Source organism: Lepidochelys kempii, chromosome 2 (genome assembly GCF_965140285.1).
Source record: "Lepidochelys kempii isolate rLepKem1 chromosome 2, rLepKem1.hap1, whole genome shotgun sequence".
Lineage (NCBI taxonomy): Eukaryota > Metazoa > Chordata > Testudines > Cheloniidae > Lepidochelys > Lepidochelys kempii.
Genome location: NC_136381.1, coordinates 80,114,914 through 80,137,341, shown reverse-complemented (window position 1 = coordinate 80,137,341; position 22,428 = coordinate 80,114,914). Strand labels below are relative to the sequence as shown.

At 39.9% G+C, this 22,428-nt stretch overlaps 1 protein-coding gene across 1 annotated transcript in view; it reads left to right on the top strand.

Moving 5' to 3' along the window:
* Positions 1-22,428, top strand: part of TAF4B (TATA-box binding protein associated factor 4b) — a 124,927-nt gene that overhangs the window by 40,629 nt on the left and 61,870 nt on the right. The window contains exons 7-11 of the mRNA XM_073331341.2: positions 4,989-5,498; positions 8,400-8,535; positions 9,217-9,322; positions 13,127-13,296; positions 17,576-17,706. Of these exons, the coding sequence (XP_073187442.1) occupies positions 4,989-5,498; positions 8,400-8,535; positions 9,217-9,322; positions 13,127-13,296; positions 17,576-17,706 (1,053 nt within the window). The remainder of the gene's footprint in view (positions 1-4,988; positions 5,499-8,399; positions 8,536-9,216; positions 9,323-13,126; positions 13,297-17,575; positions 17,707-22,428) is intronic.

Sequence of the window (22,428 nt, the reverse complement as noted above, 5' to 3'; positions counted from 1 at the left end):
CTGGAGCACTGGTGGCTGGCAGCGCGGCTGCACCAGGAGAGGCAGTTGCGCAGCACAGAGCATCGGGCCAGCCGGGCTCTACAGCCCTGCTGCCCGGAGCATTGCGCTGTGCGGTGGTGTGGCTGCTGGGGAGGGTAGGGACCAGGGGACAGCCCCCTGGGCCAGAAGCTCGGGGCTGGGCAGGACTGTCCTGCGGGTCATAGTTTGCCCATCTCTGAGCTAACACAATGCTGAATAAAACTTGATTTGGTGACAAGTACTCAGCAGAATGTGAACTGGCATAATCTAAAGCAGTTCTTAACATTCATGTTCAAACACAGTAAACTTTTGTGTAGATTTGAGCTGTTTCCAGTTTCTTATCTCATTTATTTCAACTGTTACCTTTTTTGTGGTTTTTAGATACAAATATAAGCTTTTAAGTTAGTGTAGAAAGAGATCACAAAAAAGTGTAAAGTATGCCATCACTCTTAAATGAGTAACGTACAAAAAATCTTCATTGCTAACCTGTTTTATTGTTCGGGGCTAGGACAATGGTTGATTCTCAAATCAATCCTGGTGGATGGGCGTTGCTGCATAAACTTTTGCCTACGGATGTGGTCTCAAGCATGGGAAAACACAGGATTTTTTTTTTTAAATGTTGTATGTTAAACACGTATGTTGGAAAGTCAGAACATTCTTGACTTTAAAAGAAAGAGGTGTTAAAACTAATTATCCAAACAACTCTAACTTTATCCACCCACAGTGCATCTGGCATATGAGCTAACTACATTTTCTCAGCTCAGGTCTTCAGGAAGTCCACAGCTGTAGTGTCTCTAAATCCCAGTATAATGTAACTTTAACTTCTACAAGTTTTACATAGTTTTTAAAAACTATATGGACTGAAAGGTGGGAGTGTCTTTTTGTAGCTATTAATATTAACTCTTAAAAAAAGTGAGTCTATGGCGGGGTTTAAGTAATCAATGAAGAAAACTGTATAGGTCTTTTGGATCATAACATAAGAATGGCCATATTGGGTCAGACCAAAGGTCCATCTAGCCCAGTATCTTGTCTTCCAACAGTGGCAATGCCAGATGACCCAGAGGGAATGAACAGAACAGGTAATCAAGTGATCCATCCCCTGTCTCCCCTTCCCAGCTTCTGGCAAACAGAGGCTAGAGACACCATCCCTGCACATCCTCGTTAATAGCCATTGATGGACCTATGTTCCATGAATTTATCTAATTCTTTTTTGAACCCTGTTATAGTCTTGGCCTTCACAACGTCCTCTGGCAAAGAGTTCCACAGGGTGACTCTGTGTTGTGTGGGAAAAATACTTCCTTTTGTTTGTTTTAAACCTGCTGTCTATTTCATTTGGTGGCCCCTAGTTCTTGGGTTATGAGAAGGAGTAAATAACACTTCCTTATTTACTTTCTCCACACCTGTCATGATTTTATAAACCTCTATCATTATCCCCCCCTTAGTCATCTATTTTCCAAGCTGAAAAGTCCCAGTCTTCTTAATCTCTCCTAATATGGCAGCCGTTCCATCCCGCTAATAATTTTTGTTGCTCTTTTCTGAACCTTTTCCAATTCCAATATATAAATATTTTTTGAGATGGGGCAACCACATCTGCACACAGTATTCAAGATGTGGGCATAGCATGGATTTATATAGAGGCAATATGATATTTTCTGTCTTATCTATCCCTTCCTTAATGATTCCCAACATTGTTTGCTTTTTTGACTGCCACTGCACGTTGAGTGGATGTTTTCAGAGAACTATCCACAATGACTCCAAGATCTTTCTTGAGTGGTAACAGATAATTTAGACCCCATCATTTTATATGTATAGTTGGGATTGTTTTCCAATGTGCATTACTTTGCATTTATCAAATTTGAATTTCATCTGCCATTTTGTTGCCCAGTCACCCAGTTTTGAGAAATCCTTTTGTAGCTCTTTGCGATCTGCCTGGGCCTTAACTATTGCAATTTTGTATCATCTGCAAATTTTGCCACCTCACTGTTTACCCCTTTTTCCAGATCGTTTTTGAATATATTGAATAGGACTTGTCCCAGTACAGACTCCTGGGGACACCACTATTTACCTCTTTCCACTGTGAAAACTGACCATTTATTCCTACCTTTAGTTTCCTATCTTTTAACCTGTTACCGATCCATGAGAGGACCTTCCCCCTTATCCCATGACTGCTTACATTGTTTAAGAGCCTTTGATGAGGGACCTTGTCAAAGGCTTTATGAAAATATAAATACACTATATCCACTGGATCTCCCTCATTCACATGCTTGTTGACCCCTCAAAGAATTCTAGTAGATTGGTGAGGCATGATTTCCCTTTACAAAAACCATGTTGACTATTCCCCAACAAATTATGTTCATCTATGTGTCTGCCAGTTTTGTTCTTTACTATAGTTTCAAGCAGTTGGCCCAGTACTGAATTCAGACTTACTAGCCTGTAATTGCCCGGGTCGCCTCTGGAGCCCTTTTTAAAAATTGGCGTCACGTTAGCTATCCTCCAGTCATTTGGTACAGACGCTGATTTAAATGATAGGTTACATACTACAGTTAGTAGTCCTGCAATTTCACATTTGAGTTCCTTCAGAACTCTTGGGTGAATACCATCTGGTCCTGGTGACTTATTACTGTTTTATTTTATCAGTTTGTTCCAAAACCTCTTATGACACCTCAATCTGGTTCAGTTCCTCAGATTTGTCACCTAAAAAAAAATTCAGGTTTGGCAATTTCCCTCGCATTCTCAACCGTGAAAACCAATGCAAAGAATTCATTTAGTTTCTCCACAATGGCCTTATCATCCTTGAGTGCTCCTTTAGCATCCTAATCATCCAGTGGCCCAACTGGTTGTTTAGCAGGCTTCCTGCTTCTGAGGTACTTAAAAAGTAATAGCAAAAAAAAATTTTTTTTGAGTCCTTGGCTAGCTTTACTTCAAATTCTTTTTTGGCCTTCCTAATTACATTTTTACACTTCATTTGACAGAGTTTTTGCTCCTTTCTATTTTCCTAGCCACTGAAACCTCAAGCAGAGAAGAGCAACAAAAATCAGGTCTAGAAAACGTAACCTATGAGGGAAGATTGAAAAAATTGGGGTTGTTTAGTCTGGAGAAGAGAAGACAAGTTTTCAAGTACATAAAAAGGTTGTTACAAGGAGGAGGGAGAAAAATTGTTCTTAATCTCTGAGGCTAGGACAAGAAGCAATGGGCTTAAATTGCAGCAAGGGTGATTCAGGTTGGACATTAGGAAAAACTTCCTAACTGTCAGAGTGGTTAAGCACTGGAATAAATTGCCGAGGGAGGTTGTGGAATCTCCATCACGGGGGATTTTTAAGAGCAGGTTGGACAAACACCTGTCAGGAATGGTCTCAATAATACTTAGTCCTGCCTTGAGTGCAGGGGACTGGACTAAATGACCCCTCGAGGTCCCTTCCAGTTCTATGAGTCTGATTGTAGCCACCAAAAGGTGAAAAGTAGCCAGACATCTCAATTTGTTAGCGTAATCCTCTTGTTACAGTTAGGGTTTATCTGTACTTAATTTGCAAATTACCCTACACTATGCTTACAATATACGATCATAATTAAAGCAGCAACCTCCTCTAGTGTGGGTGCAGTTGTACAATAGTGCTTATACCTCTATAGCCCCCCTCAACTGAAAAAAGCTATAACATATAAGGCACCTTTATACAGATGCAATTTCATTTACACTAGTGCTTTTGCCAGTGTAACAAAAAATCAAACCCTTAACTAACCTAAGTAATGTCAATAAGATTTAAGTGTAGACCAGGCCTTAGCCTTGCTCATTGTGAGAGTCTATGCCTTATGATGGGAGGCAAAGCAAATAAACTTAAGGTGCTAAATCTACTAGATGAAGACAGAAATCATACTGAAATATTAAACCTTATTATATGGTAATCATTCTAACAAATAATAGTAATGTACCTTTGTATTCTAGTTGCACACGCCACTTAAGTGAATGCTTTACAACTGTTTTTTTTTTTTTTTTTTTTTTTTACAGGAAAAATTATTTGTGAGTAGAATAGAGCAAAAGCTTGAATACTTTTTTAACTAAATGATGAAGCTCGCTTATGTGAGAGAGTGGAAGCATATATTAAAATTTGTATAATTAGGTGATCCCTTAGAAAGAGAAACTTCCACTGGCTGCTTTCTTTGAAGTTCTCATTAAAAGTTTGAGAAATTTACTAAGAAGATTTATCAGAATCTAATTTATGAAATCTGAACCAAATACACCAGCCAACAAAGCAGATAATGCATTATTCAGACTAAAAATTAAATGTGTAACTCTAGTAATAAGTAAGGTAAATTTTTTTGTCTGCTAATTTTGGGGAATAAAGAATAGTAGGGCTATTCCCTTCCAGGATGAAGTTAACTTTATTGGACCCCAAAATTTTATAAATGATTAAAATGTGCTATAAATGTCACTTCATATATGAACAATATCAGAATTGGACTGAATGGGCATATTTCACTACAGGAAGTGTAAAAGTGAATATGAGTGAATCTCCAGGTGATTCTTAGACTTTGTCAGAGAATTTTGCTTCTATATAAGATATTTAATGGAATAAACACAATGCCATAAATAAACTGCTGTTTTTTGAAACAAAGATCAAAAGCAGTGTAATTATATTATTCTCATTGTGAAGCGTGGACTGCAACCTAGTTACTAAATGAAAGGTAACTAGTTAAAAGGAAACTTTAGTTGAATATCAGATGAGCTTTATTCCATGGAGGGAAGCAGTGGATAACTTCGGACTATTGCACATTATATCCTAGTAACTATTGCATTATGCATGCTGTTTTGTTTTGTTTTGACAGCAGTTGTATGTAATTCTGTATAACAAACTCATTGTCTTCCTCATGAAACAAGATTAACTTCAAAAAATCAGTTGAAAAGTAATGTAATTCTTAAATGTGCAAAAGGTATTCACAGTATTATGATTGCTGCTGTCTTTCTCTTTTTCTAGAAAAGTATGCTTGCCTTACGGCAGCTAATGCCCAATGCCCAGAGTTTTATCCAGCAGTGTATTCAGCAGCAGGCTACAACACAAGCAGCTGTTTCTACCTGTATCTCTGCAGCACCAACTTCCTCCACAGTAGTGACCACCTCAGCTCTGGCAACAACTTCTCTTCAGCCCATAAAACCAGTCCCTGTTTCTGCAGTGGTCACAGGCTCTCAGACTGTAAAACCCGTCCCCTCCACATTGGTGACAGCAGCAGCAGCTTCCCTCCAGACTGTGAAACCGGTGACAGCCCCTCTTCATCCTGCAAATCCAGTCCCCACATCTGCAGTGGCAACAACCTCTCTCCAGGCTGTGAAACCTGTCTTTGCATCTGCAGTGGCGACCACAACGACAACCCCTCTTCAGCCTGTGAAATCAGTCATTGGGACACCTATCAGTATTAAAATTACCCAGCCGAACTCTATTGTGGCACAGTCAGTTCATGCTCAACAGACAGTTAGAGTGAAACAGCTGGTAAGATTAAACTTCTCTGCCTTTATCTTCAGATCTAAGATTGTGCTTTTTGATCTAAAGTTGTATAAATGTTTAGATAAGTGTATTCCGCCATGAGTTAATGGGCTACTTCAGGTTTCCCTAAGACATTGTTCTGTTATGCTTGATAAATTAAATATATTGCCTCTGAGTATAATGGTTTGCAGCTGTTTTAACATGTAAGGGAGAGCAAGTGTAGTGATGAAGACACCCTACTTCTAATTAATGTTCTAGTTCATAAATCTGGCTGTTGTTGAGTAGTTGTGAACATGAATTTTATTCTGAGCTGAGTGTTTTTCCGTATCTGATCTTGCAAGGTATGCTAATTGCCCCAACTGGATTTGAGGGGATCTCAGCTCCTGACTTCTAATGCTGTCAGGGTTATTCCACAGCAAAAAGAGGGAGAATTTTTTCTTTAGTAGGTGAGGGGGGGAAAAGCCAAGTGTAGGTATAGCTGAACGCCCTAATAGGTGTTCTGCTGAAGATCTCAATCCTGAGGCAGAGACACAGTCTAGAGGTGAGGGAGTCCTGTCTCCATAATGTTAAAGCTTCTGTCCTGGGTTTTTCCTAGGAGTATTGATACTGTGGATTGTAGTGTGGATTCCTGTTCACTGGGAATTGAACTGAAATCTGCAAACTAACTCATGTAGAAGTGCATGGTGGTTTTCAGCACTAAGTGGCTAAACTATTTTAGTAAGCTCCTGTCTCCTAAGGTTTTTTATATTATAAAAGAAACTCAACTAATTATTAAAATGACCAAAGAATAATATTTAAAGAGAGAGTTTCTCTTTATCTCTGAGTTTCTTGTCCTGCTCTGGGTCTTCAACAGTGCATGTTGGGCTTTTTGGTTGTTTTTATAGCAATGTACGTAAACTATCCAGTGTGATATCCTTTAAGGAGAAGCTCCCAATATTAACTTTTTCTCAAGAATCTTAACTAAAGAGAAGCCTAAGAAAAATGTGTCACAGGTACCCTAAATACAGGGGCATTTTGAGGCCAATTTAGCTAATTGTTTAGGGCACTCACCTGTGATATAAGACACCCAGGTTCAGTTCCTTCCTCTACTTGATGTGGCACAGGGATTTGAACTTGTCTCCCTCCCTTCCTGGTGAAAGTCCTAACCAGGTGGCTACAATGTATTTGGAAGGGCCGGGGACTGTCTCAATCTCTCCTGTTGAAATTGTTCCACTTCTTACACACTAAATATTTATTGGATCAAGGGGTTGAATTTGGGTGTCCTACTTCCCAGGTGAGTGCCTTAACCAGTGTATAGGCATTATTCATTCTCTCTTCATTCATTCATTAAGTTATCATAACACCCATATGCTTGCTCCTCTCTGCTCCCTCCCCACATTGTTTGCCCAGTAAAAAGTGGGAGAACCATGGCCTCCTGGCCCCCTCACTGTTCTTAGACCCCTATTTCTGGTCAATTGATCCATTCTCTTCTGGTTCTTCTGCCATATCCTGCTGTTTACATCAGCTCTTTTAGATGCAACACTACCCTTCTGATTAACAGGCTTTTTCTGAAGGAAAGGCTTTTTTTACCCCCTTTTTTGTCCTACTATCCACCACTCCTTATGTGCCAGGTTGGGAGGGCTCTTCCGTCTGAGCGTCAATGTCCACCTTGCTATTTTTAGTGTGCTGGTTTGGGCCTTGCTAACATGAGTCAATCTTCCTGTGCTGGGACATTCACTCCCAGCTGCAGTGTAGACGTACCGTGGAAAAATCTTAGTTTGTACTTGGTCTTATTTGTGGGGGGGGTTTTAATATCACTTCTCCATATCATCTGCAAAGATCTGGATTAGAAGTTGCAAGCCAGATTTCATTGACAACGAAAGCTACATTCACAGAGTAACTAATAAAACTTTTGCTTACTTATGTCAAACTTCATCAACTGCTCTGAGTGAGAGGAAACAAAGTGATGCGTCTGGAAAACATTTGTATGTGGCTCTGAAAAGTCAAGTCTCATGAATGTGCTGTTAAAGTAGCATCAAAATCACGCTAATTGGGCTTTATTTAAATACCTGTCTAACAAAAACTCCCCTGAAACGAAGACCAATACAATCTATTTGAACATAAGAATTGCCATACTGGGTCAGACCAATTTAATACAGCACAACTCTCCTTTACCATTATTGCTGCAGCACTCACAAGAGGTGCTTATGATTTTTGCTCTTTATCTTGTATAAACTCCAATGCATTCAGTGCAAGTGTTGCTGGATAGTACTTGTCAGTCACAGCAGAAGTATGGACTTGAGGGGCCCTCTAATGTACAAAAAATATGTATTAAAAATCAGGTTATTCAGGGAAAAAAGCATTGTTTTCAGATTTCATCTTTACTAACACTTTCGTAGATGCATATAGTCTTCAGCTGTCTCTGTATAAAGACAATTTAAGAACTAGTTATGAAACCCATTGTCTGCGAATTAAAAAATGCTGGCTTTCTTTTGAGTAGAGTGTGATAGTTTGAATCCATATAGCAACAAGTTCAATCTTCTATTGATAGCCCTTAATGCCAGTTTCATTTATCAAAGAGTTAAAGCCTTTAGTGCAGTGAATTATATGGTATTAGGAAACTGTTCTGATACAGCAATTGGAAATAGGCAACATGGCTAGGGGTGAAATGTCTGTTGTCCAAACCATTTTAACACTCCAAACAAGTCAGTGTTGCTAAGTACAAATGTGAACAACTGGTAGGTTTACTTGTCCTGTCAAGACAAAAAGTATATTTGAAGTTTCATGAGCATGATGTATTTCTTAAAGTGAAAACTAGACATGCATGCATGTCCCCCAGCAGTTTTGGTTGAATGAGCATGTTGATAGGATTCATGTCTCTCTATATTTAGCTCTTTCCATGTTTGATATTGGATATACTGTTTCCAGGTAGTCCAGCAGCCATCAGGAGGCATTGTTAAACAAGTGGCCACACTTCCACAAACAGCAACACTGACTCTCCAGAAACCTGGCGAAAAAAGGATGCCATTAAACGCACTAATTCAGACTAATCAGTTTCCTGCAGGTAGGGCTGGACTTCTGTATTTTGGGGGTTTGTTGTTTTGTTTTGTTTTAAACAGGGAGATGGGAAAATGCTTCATTGTAGCATTAGATATTGTGGCAGAATGACACTGAAGGGACAAGGGGAATAATGTATTCAAACCAGTCAGTTAAGGTAAAATTATATGGGTGTCTTTGGAAGTTGCTTGGAACTGTATACTCTCAGAGCCTTGGGAGTACTCTGTCCATCACCTTGCCTGCTGAGAAAACATTTAACTTAAAAGATAAATAGTTTTACTATTTTGAGTACTCTAAGTATGCTCATTCCAGCAAATTGATTGTTTCCTTAAGTTCTCTTTTTGGCACTTCATGATATTAAGTGAGACGTCTACTGGTACAAGTTAATTTAACGTATAATTCAGTACATTTTCGTTTGTCTCAGCTAACTCATTCCTGTAGTGGGATATGTGACCTGCGTAGGTTAGCAATAAGATAGTGAAACTATTTCATTAAGAGGAAAAAAAATATATTAATTTGTTAGCCTTGCAAAATATGTAGAATGTAGTACTTTTGAGTGTCTGGTTTCCAAATGGATATAATTGGTTCTTCAGCCTGCAACAAAGACTTTTGTTTAGAATATGTACAGAATAAGCAGTCATCTATCTTGGGTTTTGTTTTTCGTTGTGGCATGTTGATGTTTTTTTAGGTTCCTTTCTGAAACAAATTACACTGCCAGGAAACAAAATTCTGTCGCTTCAAGCATCTCCTGTTCAGAAAAATAAAATAAAAGAGAATGGAACAACATCCTTCAGGTAAAAATAAACAAAGTCGGAAGTTTGTGTGGCTGTAGGAAACAGGACTTCAACAAAAGGAACAGACAGCAGTATAGATATGGAGAATGATGCCTCAATAAATAATTTAGAGACTTCTGATGGATCTCTTAATGATGCGGTGGGGGGAAGAACCTAAAAACATTGACCTGAAAATTGAGAGACTTGGATTAATTGTATGGGAATTGTACTGTTGGGTCTGGGGTTTTATCAGCATTCTGTTTACCATAGTGTTGACCTCATAACTTTGTGTATTAATGATGATGCTTTTATAGTGAGGAGGCATGTCAATGCTTTGCCCTATGAGATCAGCATTAAGTAGCTTGTCGCACTGTTATCTTTTTTATCAGAAACCCTAGTTGGGGTTAAACTAAAAATGACCTCTGCTCAGTCCAAACAGCCAGATGCCGCTGAACTGTAATTTGGGCTGTACTGGAACCTTCTAATACAGCTGGGAGCTTTTAAGGAATCTTTTATTACCTCCTCTTAGCTATTTGCTCCTTTTAGGTAGAGGTAAAAGTCTCCGGCTAAAGCTCTGACTGTGGTGGCCAGCAAAATACCAGCCCTTTAGATCACTAGAATTCTTAAAGATTTTAGTCCCAGTAACTCATTAAATTTCAGAACTTCAAAATCATTTTTCCTCTTGAAAAGTGAGTGTTGGAACAGAGATGGAGACTACCAAAAGCAGTTCGACTTCCAACTTAAATCAGACTTGAACCTTGGCTTCAAGAGGGGCTGCAGGAGGCTTCTTATGCTGCCATTCCTGCCCATTCGATTATTGTAGGTGCAAGGTGCCGGGGGGAAGCTGACTGGTCTCTCATGGCTAGGACTCTCCTCTGCCCTGCGGGGACCACAGCCTTGACTGCATCTTGTGTCTGCAGGGATCAGATGTCGCCAGCCTGGTGGCAGTGCAGGGACAGCCTTGCTCCCTCCCTCCCATGACAGCAGGTCTGCAGGGGGCTTGCCACGCTGCCATGAGAGCCATTCAATGTCAGGGTGGCCTCCCCCGTGGCCGAGAGTCTCTGCTCTATTATCCGAATACCTTCCTTGTTCCGCATGCTGGGATTCAGTTAATGAGGAGGTTTAGATAATAGGATTTCAGAAAATTGTGAGTATACAGTATATGCCCATGGCCCCTGTTTTTACAATAGATGCCATGGAACAATTGAGTGCCTTGGAACTACTGCACACATTTTTCAAGAAAACACCTGAGAAATATTTCTTTACCAGTTGAAATAATCTCCAGTTCTAATGTTGGCACTTCCCTTTTCTTTGTTTCCTATTGATCATCCCGGCCACTAAAAAGCTCTTACAGAATTGAAAAATATATATAATACAAATGGCTCTTCAGGTATTTATAACTATATTAACCATAGACCACTGCAGAAATACAGTCCTCCCCAAATACTTAAGTGAAAAGATGGGCCTTGCCACTTGTCTGAAAGACTAACAAATTTGGGCCCTATCAGACAAAGGGTAGGAGCAAGAAACCACTGTTGAGGGGTATTCACAGAACGCATTGCTGACAGCTGTTGCATCTGTTGGTGGTCTCACTCTGATGTCTGAGTGCTGGTAGAATTCTTTCTCACTCTTCAGGTTGCTTCCTTCTCTATACCAAGCTTATCAGTCTCACCTTGATAGAATTTAAAGGCCATACGTTTATTCCGATTAGTAGCCCAGGGTCAATATAATATAGGATAGATTTAAGTGTTCCTTTCTAGCCTTCTCTTCTCCCTTCAGTAAAATGGAGTAAATAAAAGACTGAATAAAACAGTCAAACACCAGAGGGTGCCAGAGACTCACTTTTCATCTGATACTATATATTCATATTCACATAGTGAAGTACATCTATGTTACATGACTTTCATTCCCATTTAACAAATGTTGTGAGAATCTCAGCTTCAAGTAGAGATAAGCAGAGAACAAGGTGTATGTTCATTCCTCTGCCCCCATGAACTTGTAGACTGATATCTTTAGCCATGTACTGCTGACTGGTAAAAGGGCTTTTTCGCAGGGATTCAACACAATACCTAGTATAAAAGTGTTAAGAGAAATTACTGTGGAAAAGTATTGTTGTTTTATATATAGATGTTGTCATGCAAGTCTTTCAGTATAACCACTACATGGAATAACTTGAAAATTCTTCAGGGTGATAGCCAGAATCTAACTTCTGTTAGCAATATTGTGTGAGTGCCTTTAACTTTCAACTGGAGTTCATTACATAGTGCCCTACTTGAAATAAATTAATTGAATGTATCATAGAAACTAGTAATTGTTAGGGCTATTTAGAGAAATGGATTTTTGCAGGTTGAAATCAATACATTAGTAGAGCTACACTACATGAGGAAAAGCATGTTATAATTTAGCCACATATTCTGTCAGTTCCTTACTTGAGCACTAAACTACAAGTTAGGTGAGAGAGTCATTTGGACTAAGTAGTATGAAATGATACTGGAGATGCACGTTTTTCCTTAGAACTCATCCTTGAAGGATCTAAGCATCAAATTTCAGCATGAACTTCTGTTAAGTCCTCTGGTGGCTTAGTGTATACGTTGTATTAATAGGTACACTGACTACATATCCCCCTTTACAGGCTGATCCATGGTAGTAGATGTAATTATACCACAGTGGGATCACAGCAGCCAAAGATTCTGTGGTCATTAGGAAGAGGGGAATTGGAGTGTACTTGTGAAGATCAATTAGCACTCAATTACCAGGCATTGAAGGCCTAATTTGCACACTTCCTGAAAGATTAAGAATTCTATTCTGCTAATACATTATGAATACACTCTTGAAATTGCTCAACAGCTACTGGGGAGTAGAGGCAGGAAACATCAGTGGTGACTAGTTTTAAATCATTACTGGTCACTAACTGTTCTGATAATCGTGGGCTTTAGCCCTTGTCTTAGTACATTGAATTGGAGTACAAGTCTGTCAGCCACTTAAGAATAAATTAAATGGGTTTGAGTATCTGTTAGCTTCCTTTTCCCTCAACATACTATATAGAAACTGCCTAGCTGGAAAAGTAGACAAATGAAAAGGGACAGAAACTGCCCTGAATACTGAAGATACAGTAGAACTTCAGATTTATGAACTGACCAGTCAGCTACAGACCTCATTTGGAATCCAAAGTATGCAATCAGGCAGCAGCAGAGACAAAAAAAGCAAATACAATCCAGTACCGTGTTAAATGTAAATTTAAAAAAAGGGGAAGTTTAAAAAAAATTTTTGGCAAGGTAAGGAAACTGTTTCTGTGCTCAGAGTAGCAGCCGTGTTAGTCTGTATCTGCAAAAAGAAAAGGAGTACTTGTGGCACCTTAGAGACTAACAAATTTATTTGAGCATAACCTTTCGTGAATCCGACGAAGTGAGCTGTAGCTCATGAAAGCTTATGCTCAAATTTGTTAGTCTCTAAGGTGCCACAAGTACTCCTTTTCTTTTTGTTTCTGTGCTTGTTTCATTTAAATTTTGATAGTTAAAAGCAGCATTTTTCTTCTGCAAAGTAAAGTTTCAAAGCTGTATTAAGTCAATGTTCAGTTGCAAACTTTTGAAAGAACAATCAGTGTTTTGTCCAGAGTTACAAACATTTCAGAGTTACAAACAACCTCCATTCCAAAGGTGTTCATAACTCTTAGGTTCTGCTGTAGTAGACTGTTTGCCCACTGATGAATAGGGATGATTATATACAGGTAGTTTACACTTGTGTATAAAACTGGTCAGCAATACAAAAGTCTCTTTCAGGATGTGATGGAAAGAACAGAATAACAATTGGCTTTCTTTTTGGTAGAGACGAAGATGACATCAATGATGTGACTTCTATGGCTGGGGTCAACCTGAGTGAAGAGAATGCATGCATATTGGCAACAAATTCTGAAGTGGTCGGTACACTGATCCGATCTTGTGCAGATGAACCATTTCTCTCTTCAGAGGCTTTGCAAAAGAAGATCTTAGACATAGGTGAGATCAAAGCATCCGTAAATGATATTCTGGACTCAATGATTGCATCGAACAATTTTCACTCTTTTAAAAAATGAAATTAGAATGTACTGTAATCTCTTACTGAGTTCATAAATCTCTATTTAGTCTGGAAAACAAGACAGCTATACTTCTTTATTTGAACTTCCAATCAGGAAATCAGTCCTAAACATTTTTGAGTGTCTTAAAAATAAAACTTTGTAAGATAACCCAAAGAAAAGATGCTCCAACAGCAACAAAGACATGAACAGAAGCTGTGAACCTTTTTAATTATGTTTGTGACCTGTAATAGGTACTGCACAGTATCAATTACCCACAGGCGTATTGGAACAGGGTGTTGGTTAGTCAGCTTTCTACCGATGCAACCCATAACATAGGGAAGTATAATAATAGTAGAATAATTGCCTTCCTTCCCCCAACCCAGTGGCAGCTCTCAAGCTCTGAAATCTCACTATTAAATATGCACTTCTTACACAAGTGTTACAGATTCTGCTCATATGATCAGAAGTAAACCCAGGCCAGCCTATACACAGGAAACAATCTGTTTAGTAAGAAGGTGACATTCCAACATATTCCTTTTTCAGTGTCTTCAGGGCTCCTGATAATCTTGAAAGCTGTTTCAGGAGTAGCAATCTTGTTGGCATGCGTTGATGCTCAAAACTACTGCTTTCCCTTGAGACCTATTTTTCAGACCATTTTTGTTTCAATGCCTGCAAGAACTCAGCTCACATTTTAAAGAGCTGGGCTGAGGGCAGATGGGGCAAAACTATGTATTTTTATTTATGTATTTATGAATAATATTGGGAGCATATACCAAGAATGCACATATTTAAAAACTTGATTGTATCTCTCCCCCAACCTCAGGCGGTCAGTTTAGTGGGTCTAGTGAAGACCCTCCAAATTGACAGTGGATTGCTCTCCAGTTGACCCCTATACTTCTACCCTGATGAGAAGAGTAAGGTAAGTCGACGGGAGAGTTTCTCCTGTCGACACCACCCCTCTACCCCCCCGTGGTGTAGACCCCACAGTAACTCGACCTAAGGTACGTCAACTCCAGCTACGTTATTCACGTAGCTGGAGTTGCGTAGCATAGGTAGTGTAGACGTAGCCTAAGTGTTAGATCGCTCTCTGCTCTCTACAGCAAACACACATGTGTACAGCACCTAGCAGAATGAGGTCCTAATCATGATCATCACTATTGGATGCTCTTATAAATTGATAAGATAGATTTTTTTATTTAAAAAAGTGGTTTCCTTGTTCCTTTTTCGCTGCTTAGTCTCTACCTGCTTGGGTTGCCTTAATCGAACACTAAGGTTTTACAGGTTTCAGAGGAACAGCCGTGTTAGTCTGTATTCGCAAAAAGAAAAGGAGTACTTGTGGCACCTTAGAGACTAACCAATTTATTTGAGCATGAGCTTTCGTGAGCTACAGCTCACTTCATCAGATGTTTACCGTGGAAACTGCAGCAGACTTTATATACACACAGAAATCATGAAACAATACCTCCTCCCACCCCACTGTCCTGCTGGTAATAGCTTATCTAAAGTGATCAACAGGTGGGCCATTTCCAGCACAAATCCAGGTTTTCTCACCCTCCACCCCCCCACACAAATTCACTCTCCTGCTGGTGCTAGCCCATCCAAAGTGACAACTCTTTACATAATCAAGTCGGGCTATTTCCTGCATAGATCAAGGTTTTCTCACATCCCCCCCACCCCCATACACACACACAAACTCACTCTCCTGCTGGTAATAGCTCATCTAAACTGACCATTCTCCAGGTTTAAATCCAAGTTAAACCAGAAACTTGGTTTAACTTGGATTTAAACCTGGAGAATGGTCAGTTTAGATGAGCTATTACCAGCAGGAGAGTGAGTTTGTGTGTGTATGGGGGTGGGGGGGATGTGAGAAAACCTTGATCTATGCAGGAAATAGCCCGACTTGATTATGTAAAGAGTTGTCACTTTGGATGGGCTAGCACCAGCAGGAGAGTGAATTTGTGTGGGGGGGTGGAGGGTGAGAAAACCTGGATTTGTGCTGGAAATGGCCCACCTGTTGATCACTTTAGATAAGCTATTACCAGCAGGACAGTGGGGTGGGAGGAGGTATTGTTTCATGATTTCTGTGTGTATATAAAGTCTGCTGCAGTTTCCACGGTAAACATCTGATGAAGTGAGCTGTAGCTCACGAAAGCTCATGCTCAAATAAATTGGTTAGTCTCTAAGGTGCCACAAGTACTCCTTTTCTTTTTAAGGTTTTACAGTAAACACTGTCAGGCAATAACATTTTATGTGTGTCCATAACTCTCATGTGTTACAGAAATCCAATTACATGGTTATACTATTTCTCAATGTAATCAGACAACATTTCTGTACCCTTAGTCATCTGTGTAATACCTTCTTCTGATACTATGTGATATGGTTAGCCAGAATTCGTGCAAGTGTTCTGTGTAAAGTATACTTAGTGTGGAAATTCTGTTTACAAAAGAAAATAGAAAATCTAGCTGTTAACTATAAAGTCTAGTTTTTAACTTGTCTCATCCCTGAAATGTATGTAAGGAAAGCAATGCTGCTAATTAAAAAGAAAATATGTAATACATAGGTAGTGACAATTTAATAAGTATCTTGGAAGCAATGCTCCTATGAGTCAATAATGAGATATTGTCATAATGGGGCAGTAAAACTGGAAGGAAACTTTTTTCTTATTTGAAACATAGTACGTTAATGTGTTAAAAGTCAGTTTTATTATGCAAGATGTAAACAAAGGGGCACAGTTAAGGCTGAAGGTGTAAAACTTTGGTATTTCCTGACTTGAGTGTTTAACCATGTAATTTTAACATGATAGCTTTACTTTATGGAGTGTATCTTCTAGTTCGTATTACACAATTTAGGTTGGGAGGGCAAGGGAAATATAGCAAGCACTGGTAATTGGACTAGTTTAAAAAGTAAATAGAAAGCTAAAGAATAATTGTTTCAAGTGGCTTGTAATTTCAAGTATTTCAGTATATATTTTTCACCTCCTCCTTCAGTGGGCTAGCTTTTGAAAGCTGTCTGAACTAAAATAATGTTGTCCCAAAATAAGCTACTGTCTAAAACTGGGCTCCTAGTACTTACTAACTTATGATCAAAAATGTTCATGCAGTTTGATCTTACATATAACATCATCATAGGCCCTTTGTGAGTACATAAACAATAAGGACCTATATTATCTGGGTGCTACCATTAAATGACAATAAATAAAGGCATGCAAAACAGGTGATTATTTCAGAGTATATGCTACATTCTTAGCACTTCACTTTTTAGTGAGTAATACCATATTACATTTTAAATGAATACTAGTCTGTGCAGGGAGAGGGCAAGAAAATTAAAACTTTGTCTTGACACTGATACCAGCATTGGTTATCAGTAGCTAAACTGTGCTGTCTATTTAAAAAGAAGTTGGGTTGTCCAGGTACCTACCTGTAGATGAATTGACATGTTGATTGTGTCAACCACAGGAATACTTCTCTTTGGCTATCTGCAACTGTGAGAAGGTTGCAGAGGTGACACTTAGCCTCGGGTGTACAGCCCAAGCAGCTTTGCTCAAAGCTGTCTCCCTTTTTGATAGCGGCTGTTGAAATATGGAGAGAGGCAGTAGGGCTCATAAGGGAACCGGGAGAGGAGTGGCAGTTTGAGAGAACAGGTCAGAGGCGATGGCATTATGACCCCAATTGGACGAGATATATATATATTTCTCAAGTTACTACCTAGGGAGTCCTAGGTTAATTTGGTATATACTGTTTGGTCAGAGGTAGATGAGAGGAGGCTCTTATGCCTGGAGTACATTGCAAAAAAAATCATTGAAATAAATGTCATGAGTTGTTAACAAGCAGTGTCTAACAGGGCAAAATGCAATCCTCTATTTTTTTAATTACTGAAATTAACAGAATATGGCACTAATTTCTACAGCTACCCTTTCTCCCCCCCCGAACATACGGCTTGATTTGTGTTCTTATTAACTTTGTCCTATAAATGACCTTGCAAGGAGAATGATTCTAGAGGCTAAGTGAAACAATGTCTATATTTTCTGAAGCTCCAGGCTAAGTTTTATTAATGTAATGTCTAAGATCTTTGAAGTTGTGACTTTACCAGGAAAATCATAATCTCCAAACCTTTATTCGTAATGGGTATGACTTCCAGGGGGAACAGAATACCTGCTGTGCTAATTATTTCAATTATCAGCTACTCCGAAAACACGTAATGGATTTTCTCTGCTTCCACAGGTAAAAGGCATGACATTATGGAACCTAACTCTGATGTTGTGAACTTGATCTCCCATGCTACACAGGAGAGATTACGAGGGCTCCTAGAAAAGCTGACTGTAATTGCTCAGCATCGAATGACAACCTATAAGGTAAAAGGAATTATTAAGCAATAATTATTTGCATTAAAGTTTGTTCTCTTCTGCAGCCTTAAAGGTAAACTTTCTCTCTGTATAAACACGCACATGCTGTATGTAAATTTTTAATCTGGCCCAAGACTATTTTCCAGGTTTGCTACTGTTAATGGTGGCTTACAGTTAATCCTGATGTTTCCCGTTTGACATCTTTGCTATGTGCACTAAAAGTTAAAATATGGTTAAACAAAAAAACCCTGGTTCAAACGTTTCATGGAAATGGTAATTTTAATGCCAGTGCCTTTCTCATGGCACTTGACCATTGTACTGTTTCCAAAAACGAAATGCTTTTCACATGGCTACTTGGTCTGCATTGACTTCAGTGGCGCTAACGCTTGCAAAGCCGTCAAGCAGGGTTGGATTGGCCAGAAGAACTTTCATTACTGGTTGTGATGCGTGAGCTTGAAAGAACGGAGCTTGGCTTTCTGATCTCTGCTTGTTTGAAGGGCTGGCAGTTGCTTGTAAATTGGACTTACTTCATAAGGAAGTAATTGAAAGACCACAAACATGGATCCTCCAGTACACATTTTAGATTAAAACCACTGAAAACACCCTTGCAGTGCTAGGATCCTGCCATTTATGTGGTTGCCAAATTGATAGAATGGTTTACGAATGAAGCTGCATGTGGGAAGAAAGTTTCGCTAGTTATTAACTAACAGGACTGTGACAGGGTATACCAGGCCTTTTAGACCCCTTCCTTTGAGGCGCTATACCCTGCCCCAGGAAAGGAGCAGTAAAGGTGTGTCCTCTAGGCTTGGCTAGAAAGGCTGCAGGGAAGCACCCAATCAGAGCACAGCAAGCTCAGCTGAAAGGAACTGCGGGGTTTGAGCTAATCAGTTCTTGGCTGGTACCAGAGGAGTAAGGAGGGGTGCTCCTGGCTGGTGGTTGGTGGCATTGGCATTCAGTGAGGAAGCAGAAGGGTTGAGAACTTCAGCCCTGAGGTAAGGGTAAAGAGGAAGGGGCTACGTGGTTACAGACCCAGGGAATGCAGCAGCAGTCGCAGCTATTAAAGGAAACAGCACATGGCTGCTATTTATACAGGTCCTGGTTTGGGATCCAGAGTAGTGGATGAGTCCGTCCCCCTCCCACCATGCTCCCCAAAGCCATGAGAAGGAGACAAGTTTAGTTTAGAAGCTTGAGCCCAGGCTCAGGGACAGGGCTGAAGACCCTGCAGAGAGCCAACCATTTGTTGGACTTTGGTACCCCGAAGGGGACTGAACTTGAAGGAGTGATGGGGCTTCAGAGCTGGGGCAATAAGAACTGATAAAGGCAAAGAGTCTCCAGGGAGACTGCTGTGTACCAGGGCACTCCCTGTGACCTGGGGGCACTGCTCTATACCAGAGCAGACACAGACTAAAGCTAGCCCAGAAGGGACTGAGAACTGGGCCCAGAGGCAGGACTAAAGACATTAATAAGGGCACAGGGACAGCCCCTGTTAGACCTCTTACCCCAGAATGGATTCATCCATCCATCCAACTATTACCTGAGTGACTTAGCTAGAGGGCTGAGCCACTGAAAACCTGCCTGAGGGCCACAGCCAACAGGGGATGCTGTCAGCAAAGAAAGGAAAGAGTGCAGGATTGCTCCCATCTGACAGCAGGTGCTCACAAGAGCTCACACTGTCACAAGGAGCTTTTTACTAATCTATAAAATGTATTTAAAAATTAAACATGGAAGAGGCAATATCAGAGAATGGGAAATGCAGTACCTGGCAGTGTCTGCGTAATAGTGTCTGAAGCAACTGGGACGTGCAGCTCCAACCCAGAAAGATGACATGGAACGAAATCCGATCTGAAAATAGTGTACCAACTCCCAATGAGAAGAGCCTCTGGAAGTCAGCAAAGTTTGACATCTCTGTATCCCAACCAAAGACTTGGAAATTAGAAGCCTTTCTTGCACAAATGAAGTGAAGCAGATGCTGAAAGCTTGCAGAAACATTGGAAAGCTATGCCTTTAGCATCCTGTAAAGACAAAAGACAGCAAAGGGCAATTTCTGAACAACGGTCTTAATGTGGCACATAGACTTCTGACTGCCTTTGTCATAATGGAATGGGAACCAATAGATTTGTCAAATCGCTGCCAGAAGCTAAGGGCATGGCTACACTGGAAACTTCAAAGCGCTTTCGCAGGAGCGCTCTTGCAGCAGCACTTTGAAGCGTGAGTGTGGTCGCGCGTGAGCGCTGGGAGAGAGCTTTCCCAGCGCTCCTGGTAATCCACCTCCCCAGGGGGATTAGCTCTGAGTGCTGAGAGCACAGCTGCGCTGAAGGGGATGCCTTTCTCACCCCTGAGCTAGCAAGTTAGAGCGCTTTAAAATGTAAGTGTAGCCAAGCCCTAAAATAGAAAGATTATAATATTTCATCAGATGTCCCATTTCCTCAAAACGGCTGTAGCAATTCACAATCATGTGTATAGTCTTAAGCAAAAATGCAGGCCCTGAAAAATAAGACTTTTAGACACCTGTTTTTGCATAGGTAGTGTTTTTCTTGTATGAACTTCCTCTGTAACGTGTGTCTATAAAAAAAAAAAAAAAAAATTGGGGCTTTTCATAATGTAACTAGGAATATACGTTTTTTTTAAGTGTGATAAATTTACATCACAAACATAAAAAGTAAAGAACAGTGTAGGTTTATGTGGCCCCAGTGTAATTCTCCTTCCCTTCTTCTCCCCTAGGGCCGGATATCTAGGGCTAGGTATTAATTTGCAACATGGGAATTCATTCCTATTTTGCATGTGTTCCACCAGCCAGGTGAGCATTCACAAATTCAGGCTTGCATGTGCAAAAGAGCTAGATTTCAAATCTGTGTATCTACAGCAGGATATGAGATACACCAGGTAACTCTTCAAGGATTACACTTTAAGTAAAATAACTTCCACCCATACTGTACAATAGGAGTGGTGAAAATGGGGGGAAAATCCTCTTGGGAGTTGAGTCAGGCCAAAAGCAAGTAATTCTTCCCCTTGCTGGATAGAGAAGTAAATACTACAAAGAGCAACATGCATAGTGTTTTTGTTCTAGTCCTTCTAAAGAAACAGTCTATACAGTAAAATCTGCATTTGAGTCCACTATGAAATTCTGCATCTTGTCAGCTAGTCACTAATGCAACTTTTTCAATGCATCTTTTATTAAAGTAACTGACTTAAAATGTGCTCTATTGTTCTCATATTCTCAAAAGTAAGGAAACTGATGTTGAAGCTTCCGTAACCTCTTTAACTTTAGCTCTGTTGTGCGTAGTCATTACAACACATGTGAATCATAGATAAGTCTAGTTACGCTATGAAGTTACGAAGTTGTTTCAGCTGTTATAACTGGTAGTTAATGCAGATCAATAAAGGAGGAGGAGTGAGTCAATCTTGGCAGCTATCTTCTTGGGTGTTGATGTTATTTGATGATGCAGTTTTATAATGGATTGTAGCAATAGGAAGACCACAAGAATGAAACAATAAAAGAACTCTGTATGAGAGGAGTTTGTGTCCCCAAATAAGCCTATTGCTAGGCAAAGTGTGTGTTTAATTTTGGTATGGGCATGTTCCTGGCCCTCTCCATCCAAATTCTGCATCCTGATAGAAATTGGAATGGACTTTAAGTTCTGAAAAAGTAGACCTGCCTGTCCATCGTTATTAGTTCTTTGAGGGAGTCAACAAAATAGCTCAAGGAGAGCAGTAGATATGACTGCATTTCAAAAAGCCTTTGATAGTTGCCACAAAAGCTTCTTGTTGTAGGTATTCATGTAGTCAAGGTATACAAGAGAAGGAATAAATGGTCAGTTTCTACATGGAAAGAGGTTAATAGTAAAGTATCTAAGCTATGTCTTCAAAGAAAAGTTTTCAGTGTATTGAATGAGATGGAAGAAGTTGTGAATAGTGAGGCAGATGACACGATTTCGGGTTGGCCAAAGCTAAAGGATTGTAAGGTATTTCAAGAGTCCCAATGGTCTTAAGCAATTAGACAACACAGTGACAAAATATTCTTCAACACAGTGACAAAATATTCTTGTGCTTTTCTGCATTGAAACATAAGAGTGGTTCAAATTTTTCCTACATGTTGATGGGCTTTGTGTAAGGGAGAGACTTCTAGGTGTCATTATGGATGGATCACTGTGGAACACCAGTCAAAGCAAATGAGATGTTAGGCTGCATTGTGGAGGCATATCTAGCAACTCCGTAAAGTTGAATGTTTCTGCATAAACCAAGGGTTCAACCCTTTTTCTATGTATCCTCCCCCAAACTACTGTGCTGACTTGTAACTTCTCAGAAAATTTCATTATGTACTCAGCAAGTTTCCTAATCTGTTCGGGAGTTAAAACTAAGTAGGTCCTTTAAGCTATTTAGTACCTACTATCAGCCTTTTTTGTGCCCAATAATCTCAGTAATTGAACACGCTCTTCAAACTTCCCATACAGTTAAAACTCACTGAAATTTTGTTCATGTTCTACATTTGAGTATTTGTTTAGGATTAGTGATCAGTTTTCCCTCTGCCTCTCTGCAGAGGCAGAAGGATGCAGTGGTGTACTACAGGGAATTCCATGGAGAGGTGCTCTTTCAAAGTGGCCAGCATCTCAACCAGACTGAGTGTCCCTGCTGTTTGATGGCATATGGGGCCACCATCTTTCCTGAGCAACAGTAGCTTTAGTCCTGTTGAGAACAAGGAGAGATGGTGGCCATTTTCAAAGGGGGCTTTAA